The following is an 8,959-nucleotide window of genomic DNA, read 5'->3' on the forward strand; positions in this document are numbered from 1 at the left end:
AAAGGACAAATCTAGTTGTCTAAAAGACAATTCACTGTACACATTTTATTTACAGTTTTGTACACTGTCTTAATATGAATGGGACCGCTTTTCTACTTGAGCCATTTAAACCAAAGCAAAATAACCTAAGTAATACAAAGTGTTAAAATACAGCATAAAGATACAAAAACGGACATACTAATTCTAGTTAGGAATGTAATTATGATGTTACATTTTTAAAAATCCACAATTATGTTTAGGAAATCACACAAACATAGATCACTGATTTGAATGAAATGCATAAACTTGTAGCAAAGCTTTGTAGTTACAAAAAAACAAAAAAATTACCAAAGAATGCACAAAATTAATGTTTATTCCACCTCTGTGTCATATTCCTGGATCCTTCACCAAAGTTACATGAGGAAAAAAAACAAAAGCAAAACAAAATGAAAAACTGAAATCAGAATCACTAATGTTATCAAGTAGGGAACAAATAAATTAAAATCTAGCCGCCATCAGCAAGAGTACAGCAAAAACAATGCTGTAAAAAGAAACAAAGAAAATTGCTAGAAAACTGTATGCATCATACTCTTTCAAACCAGCAAAATATGCTCCTGCATACAATGGTACAGAAACAAATTTTTTTTCCTGTAAGGTATAGAAATGCAAGTTCTTTTTTGAATATTGTGGATGAGTAAATGTTTTGTAATGTGAATTCTACTAAGCTATTACAGAGTGGGCCAGGAACACATTTATGGATTCTGGGGATGATGTGTACTGTAATTCTTTGATTGGGATAGTAGATACTCTAGCCAAAATTAAAAAAAAAAAAAATGAACACAGAAGTACAAGACAAAGGCGATTGAGACTTCTCTTATATCTTAGCAACATTTAGATGGAAATCAAATTTAAATGCAGTCCACTCTGCTTTTGAAGAGGCTTTGGTTCAGCTCCCAAATCTCGATTGCTTGACGCAGTCTCCTATGAGAATACTCAGAAGGTGTCTTCTTAAACAACAAACCTATTTTTAGTGGTGGAGCCGCTCTTAGTAGCTGTGTCTGCATGGGACTGATAACCAATCACTATCTTTGGAGGAAGTCCTAACCTTTCCTTGTATACCCTCCTAGAAGAAGAAAAGAAAAGTAGCCATTACTTTTTATTCATTTCTTTAAAAATAGGTATTGTTTGTCTTTATATAATGCCTGGACTTGAGAAACTGCATACCCTTTGCCTATCAGCACAATTTACTCTTCGTTTTCACAACAATCTTGGTTAATCACTTAGTATTTGAGAGCCCACTATGAATCAGGGACTGTGATGATATCCATAAAACAATAGTGAGCAAAGCAGGGACAATCCCTGGACTCGTGGTGTCTACAGTCTACTAGGGAAAACACAATCAAATCATCAGAAATACATACAGTGAAGCTGTATCACATACATAGTTAAGTTACACAAAATCAATTACATGCACATCTATTCTCATTGTTTGACCTCTGTTATATGATCTAAAATACTACAGTTATATATTTTATATGTCACTGTTGTTGTGTGCCATCAATTCAATTCCGATTCATAGCGACCCTACAGGACAAAGAACTGCCCTATAGGGTTTCCTATCCTATAATATTTACGGATGAAGATCGCTAGGTCTTTCTCCTGCAGAGCTGCTGGTGGGTTCAAACCAATGACCCTTCAGTTAGCAGCTGAGCTCTTAATCATTATGCCACCAGGGCTCCTTTATATTTTATATATGAATCCTAGCAAATACTGTATACTAATGCACAATTACATTTACTCCACCTATCACTGACAAGATTGTGCAGACAGAAAAATTAAACACTTAGAGGGTGATTTATGACAATTTCGTGGTAATTTAGAACATATATGTTTTTTGCCTTGCACACTGACTGACTCCGGAGCCTTATTTTCAAGTAAGATATTATTCTATTGTAAAACAAAGTATGAAGAGTGCCAAAAAAAGGGTAAGAACAGGGGCTGTGATGCTGTCTAACAAGGAGGACCTAATCTCATCCAGGAAATTAGAGAAAGCTCTTCTAGGAAAAGTTATGAGATCAAAAGTATAATGCCAAAAGAACAAAGCACATCCAAAGGCCGAGGAACAAACATGAGGCTGTGGTGGTACAGCCCATGAAGAAAGTGATATGAAAGGTAAGGATAAAGAGGTATCCCAGGATAGGTTACAGAGGGCAATAGTTCACCTTAGGAATTGAGATCTTTTTTTAAAAAAATGGCAAAATTTAAGAAATAAGCAATAGAATAAAAAATAAAGGGAAACATTTTCACAGAGCTAAATTCTCCAACATGATACTAGCATAATTTTTTTCATGGATGACCTCTCCCTTCCAGAAGATTTTACTACCCTCCCCCAATAAACTGTGGAAGAATTATTTTATAACTAAAATTATAATTATTGTCAGATTTACAATTCCTGGCCTATGATATAATGCATTCTTCTCAATTATACTTAATCCATTAAAAATGCCTGAAAAGCAAGAATACTGAGCCATGCAAACTGGGGAAGGTAAAAAAAAAAAAAAAATCTTTCCTTAAAAAACTGAAGTCAGAATGTTTACGTAAGATTTGAAAAACTTTTAATGCTCACACAAATATAAAACTTTCAGAGGAAACCATATTTAATTTCTTTAACTCTCATTTCTCATTTTCAAAGCAATGTGAAACCCCACAATTAACAAGTTTTGAAGCTAACAAAAGAGTTTAGGAATACAATGACAAATCTACATTTAATTATTATTATGTTTTTTAACAGAAACTCATGAAAATGAAAACCTGGAAAATTCCTGTATCTTTTGTTTCAGAGAGGAATTACGTTCACATGAGAATTCATAATGTTTGAAAAAAATCACACACAAAGGGGACAAATCAAACATTTTGTCACCCATGACCAAGACTTAATATTAGCACAAAATTTAGTCATTTTACTAATTTAAAAGAAAATCCTAGTTAACACTAATGTTGAGGGGAAAAGACAACAAAAAACAGGTGATCATTTTTGCAAAGAATAAAATTTAAAATAGAAAGTACAAACAGGTTTCAGAAAAAAAGAATCACTTAAGTATTAATCTGTTTTTAAATATAGACAAAACCAAGATATGTCACTTAAATTTCAATAAAAAGTCTATGTATGTGCATACACACAAACAAAACACATATATACCATTTGCCAATACTCACTGATTTATAATGAGTATTGTACATTAGTGCTACAATTTCAAAGTAGGAAGAAGCCACTAAAAAAAAAAAAAAAAGTAGGAAGCAAGAATTGTATTCTCACCCTGTAAATGAATAAAATGCTACATGCCAAAGTAGAGAGCAATTTTACAGAAATGAAAAGACTATGAACAAGACATGAAACACCAATAGAGCAGTTCAAAGTTGTAAAAGTATACATGAAAACAACACAAGGAAACTATTTCTAAACCTCTAAATTAAATTACTTCTATTTTTAGGTATCTTAATATTGTCAAAAGAAGTAGGTAAACAGTAAAACTTACCCTATATGTGTAACAGCATCTCTGTTTTCACATTCAGTAGTCCATATTGCTATTTTATCACCTTTAGCTCTAACATTGACAACAGCTCCACATACATCATCACTGTAGTCATCAAAAGATTCTCCAATAAGGCACAGCAGCTTAAAAAAAAGCAACAAAAAAACCACAATCCCAAATTTACATTCAATAGATTATAAAACTGCAAATGTCTATTATACACAAAACTAAAAACAAACGATTTTCTTCTACATAAGCAGGTATTATTCTTCATTAATCATTACTATGTTATATTTGAAACTTACCCCATTTTAGTTGTTCTATTTTCCCATCACTTTTTAAACAAGAGTTGATTTTTAAAATGTCTAGATTCTATTTATACATATAGTTCTTTGTCCTGGCTTTTTAATGGGGAATTCTAAAATATCATTTATTGATAACATCCCCCAAAAGCAAAATTCTTATCTTCAAAAAAATCATTCATCAAATATTTATTAAGTGCTAACTATAAATCAGACACTGTGCCAAGTACTAGGGCTACATGGAGGAATAGACTATGAATCCTGCTCCTAAAATGCTGGAGTTTGGAGTCTCTGACTACAGAAAATGTCCACTATCTCATGTTTAACATATATCTTGTGAAGCCAAAATTCCAGACTATATCACAACATGTAAATTTAATGGTGTGTCGAGTAACAACTTCACTGTTTGCATCAATGGGGGTCCATAATTGTTAGGTTAACAAAATGACCAGGGTGAGCTTGTGGAAGGAAAGTCAATTGTCAGTCACCTTATATCTGATTTGTGGTGTGGCAGTGCTGTGGGTGGGGGTGGGAGTGGGTGTGTGGTGGTGGGGGGTGAGGGGGTGGCAGTGGTGGAGGTGGTGGTAGTGGTTTGGTTCACTGCACTAGTATGTAAAATATACAGAATTCACATGATAGAACAACAACAACAACAAAAAAATGCTAGCTTATATTTTCTAAACTGAGCATCCCATCGCTTCTCGGCCTTTTGGCTAAAATCAAATGTAGAATGAGCATCTTTATCTTCTATTAAGTAACCAACATAAAATATAGTGTAACTTAAGTTTCAGTATTCCAAAGCTGTACCTAAAACTGTTTTATAATTTTAAAACCTTACTGTCTCAAGCCAAAAGCGATCGAGGTCACTTCGTCTCTGCTGTTTGTTCAATGTAATTAGCCATCGTCCTCCCCGTTTGTTTTTCTCATCTTCCCACATGGGTTCAATACCATCCTACAGAGTTAGAAGAAAACAATACTAGACAATATTGTTACCCTGCCTTTGAAAGATAATCATTAGAAAGAGCAAATAACAACTCTGTTAACTTTTTACTTTATTCCTCATAAATGTAGTGGAAAAAAAAAAGCACACAAGACTTAAAGTCAAAAGGATGGTACCACAGAATTAAGAGTTCTGGCTTTATCACTTATACTTATCAAAGCTCGGGTTTCAAATTCTTATTAACTTTTTGAGTACCAGATGTCTTTGAGAAGCTACGTACACTTCTATGGAGTCCCTGGGTGGTACAAACAGGGCGGCTAACTGAAAGACTGAAGGTTCAAGCCCACCCAGAGGTGCCTCAGAAGAACGGCTGGCAAACTACTTCCAAAAAATCAGCCATTGAAGATACGGAGCACAGCTCTACTCTGACATACATGGAGTCGCCATGAGTCATGCTCAACTCAACAATAAGTGATGCTTGTAGGGGTGGTGGTACACTTTTATATCCAGAAAAATATGGGCAAAATTGTGTAATTTCAGAGTTAATGAATACCACATCCTCCCAGCCTTGACAAAGCCCATTCATGAAATCTCTCAAGGACCAATGCACCTCAGGTTAAAAATCCTTGACAAACTGTGGACTTTAGTGTTCTAACTATATAAAAAAAGGATTGGACTGGATGATCAAAGCTCTTTTGAAAATCAAGCACAGTCTGTGCCCAGAGAGTAAGATTCTCACTTAATGTCTGTTTACACTACAATAGGGCAAAATATATTTATGTTAAGGCCTAGTAAAGTCAATTTAATTATTAGCCCACTGGTCACAATATTAATTATTCCTAAGTATGTGGCAAGATTTCTTAATGAATACCTGAATGGTTCAGTCCTATAATAAATATATAAAATCACCAATTAAGCATACCTTAAAAAGTGAGTAGTCACAGCCAGGCATTAAATTACTAGACAACTGGATATGGTTGTACAGACTAGGTAAAAGAAAACAACAATTATAAACATAGAATATGTAACGCAGAATTTAAGCGATTACATACACATTTAGAGAATATAATGAAAAATAAACACAGAGTAAAAGTTTATGTTTATTTGATTTTCAGTGAAGTCAATTTCTGAAATGGACAAAACAGATCTTAATGGTTAGTTCAAGAATCAGCTTCTGATGCTATGTACTATTCTCAAGGAAAGATTTTTAATGAGTTTAACCTGACAAAAAATATTTTAATGTAGTTAATTTAATGCACATATATATATGTATATATTAAAAACTGAGAACAGAGGTATGAGGTGACTTCAAGTGGGTGAAAAAATTTGAGACTAATAAGCAGATTTGTTTGTTTACGCACACAAAAAAAAGACATTAAGCAAGATAAAGCAAGATGAACTTCCAGACCATCAGGATTGCACGACTGAAATAAATTAACATTATTATTCTTTAAGGTATTCAAGAGTATTTATAACAGGCCAATGGTTCCCAAACACCATAGACCGTTAATGGTCTGTTGGCACAATATGATGATTTGAGAGTATTTTTTTTTTCACATAACGTATTTCCAGGCTCTACTCTTTGAGATTTTGGTTCCTTAAATAAGAGATAGAACCTGGAATCTGTATTTTTAAACTATATCCCAAGTATCAATTTAACAGAGTAACATTCGGAATAACTTAGATATTCACTAGCCTGAAGGTAAACGACTAAATAAATCATTTGATCTCCTGTAGCTTTTTTCTTTTGTTTTTTAATAGCAAAACTGTCTTAAAATTAGCAATGGGTAAGAATGCTTTGCTTGTCTACAATCCTAGATGACAGAAATCATGAGCTTAGCTGTGTATCTACAGACCATGGATAATTCCCTTATCCTTGACCAGGTTTGTTTGTTTTTTGTTTTTTTTTTAAATCCCTATTTTAACCCAATCTAGGAATATTTCAAGCAGAGTTTCAAGAAAGAATTTAGCATCCTTTAGGTCATATTCCACAGGATAACACACAAATCCAGTTTGTCTGAGACAGCCTAAAACCAAATGATGTTTGTTGAGTGATTCTAAACAATGGCCACTCTTCCAAACCTACATAATCACTGAAAGCTTCCATTAGGCAACAGAGGAGTGATCCTTCAATGGCATCCAAGGTAGAAAAGACTAATGCTTCTTTCTGATGCCTCCTTTCTCCTTCATGATGCTCTAAAGTATCTTAATGTTGAGTCTATAATGAGAATTTGTAATGGCACATTTAAACAGAACCCTAAAACTAGAGACTGGATAAACTCTAAAGGGCTCAATGGTTGTTTGCACTAATTTTGCTAGAAAACAGTGAAAAATAAAGAAGTGATTTAGATATTTTTAGAAAGGTGAAGAATGCCTTCATATCTCTAAACAAACTAGATAATACAAATCTGATTCCGAAGGGAAAAAAGGATCAAGACTCTTTCACCTCACCCTCCACAAGAGACTGGAGTGTTTTTACGTTTTAGAGGACACTTGAATAAACACAAATTAGAGAGGAAAAATATCTGATGTTTTGATGAAGGGTAAAGCAGTAATCCTAGTTTGACTAAACAATTAGACCTGTGAATTAGTGGGGCTTAAATGCAGTTCTATTACATTAAAAAACAAAACAAAACAAAAAAAAAGGCCAACACTTTAAACAAAAACTAACCACTCTAAAAAATGGTTTGCTCACAATTTAAACTTTTCCTTAATTATTCTACGATTTGCACTGTTTAAGAATCAAAATGCATATTAAATATCTACTGCAGACCAAGCACTAAAGACAACAGAGTAATATGGTTTTTGTCCTTGAGGAAGCGGGCATCAATTAATTTTCTGACCACAATCCATTTATTTCTTTGGTGTGGGCTTAACATACTCAAGGCATTACATTAAAGCATAAGAGTAGCATCACTGACTCAGCATATATACGATCCTAAAATAAACTAGATGTACAAATTACAATATCTATGTAATTGCTAGGTAATTTAAAGTCCTTAAAAAGATTTAGGTTTCTTTCATGTTCTCAAATAGTTTCTCTATATACATTCAACAAAGAAGACACAAATTAACTTTGTTTATAGAGAACCAATATTCCAAAACTTCTTGAAAAAGACTTTACAATTTAAAATTTTAGCTAAATCTGATATGAAATCTCAAAAATATTTCAACTAACCTTCCTAAAATTGACACAAAGTATAAAGAAATTAATAAACTATGGTCACAGATACTGTCCTTCTCTTGACAAGCACAGGATTTTTAGCATTTCAGCCTTCAGTACCTTAGAATCCCTGGCACAGGAAATCCCAGATGTTTCACAAGAAACCGAGTCCTAACAAGGTTCCAGAAAACCCAGTTATGGGGCAAATGTATCCAGGCAACCAGAAAGAGGGCAAGTTTCAAAGGTTCTGGGACTATAAACGGCTCTCAAATGAAGGATTATTTTCTTGTTGACAACTCATAGTGATCCTATGTACAAGAGAACAAAACACTGCCTGGTCCTGCGCCATCCTCACAATCCTTGCTGTGTTTGAGCCCACTGTTGTAGCCACTATGTCAATCCATCTCACTGCGGGTCTTCCTCTTTTTTTTGACGACCCTCTACTTTACCAAGCATGATGTCCTTCCCAGGGACTGGTCCCTCCTGATAACATGTCCAAAGTACATGAGACAAAGTCTCACCATCCTTGCTTCTAAGGAGCATTCTGGCTGTACTTCCAAGATAGATCTGTTCATTCTTTTGGCAATCCATGGTATGTATATTCAAAATTCTTTGTCAACACCATAATGCAAATGCATCAATTCTTCTTCAGTCTTCCTTATTCATTGTCTAGCTTTCTCATGCACCTCAGGCGACTGAAAATACCATGACTTGGGTCAGGCACATGTTAGTCCTCAAAGTGACATCTCTGCTTTTTAACACTTTAAAGAGGTCTAATCCCATATCTCACACCATGCACAAAAACTAACTCAAAATGGATCAAAGACTTAAATATAAATTCAAAAACGATAAAGATCATGGAAGAAAAAAATAGGAACAATGCTAGGAGCCCTAATACTTGGCAAAAACACAATACGAACCAATGCACAAGCACCAGAAGAGAGATTAGATAAATGGGAGCTCCTAAAAATCAAACACTTATGCTCATCAAAAGACTTCACCAAAAGAGTAAAAAGACAACCTACAGACTGGGGGAAAAATT

At 34.1% G+C, this 8,959-nt stretch overlaps 1 protein-coding gene across 1 annotated transcript in view; it reads right to left on the bottom strand.

The window, feature by feature from the left end:
* Window positions 1-335: 335 nt before the first annotated feature.
* Window positions 336-8,959, bottom strand: part of EIF4E (eukaryotic translation initiation factor 4E) — a 54,127-nt gene continuing 45,503 nt past the window's right edge. The window contains exons 4-7 of the mRNA XM_004390242.2: window positions 5,677-5,740; window positions 4,653-4,766; window positions 3,516-3,655; window positions 336-1,102 (exon numbers count right to left, since the gene is read on the bottom strand). Coding sequence (XP_004390299.1) covers window positions 988-1,102; window positions 3,516-3,655; window positions 4,653-4,766; window positions 5,677-5,740 — 433 coding nt within the window. The 3' untranslated portion in view covers window positions 336-987. The remainder of the gene's footprint in view (window positions 1,103-3,515; window positions 3,656-4,652; window positions 4,767-5,676; window positions 5,741-8,959) is intronic.

This window comes from Trichechus manatus, unplaced genomic scaffold (genome assembly GCF_000243295.1).
Source record: "Trichechus manatus latirostris isolate Lorelei unplaced genomic scaffold, TriManLat1.0 scaffold00291, whole genome shotgun sequence".
Classification (NCBI taxonomy): domain Eukaryota; kingdom Metazoa; phylum Chordata; class Mammalia; order Sirenia; family Trichechidae; genus Trichechus; species Trichechus manatus.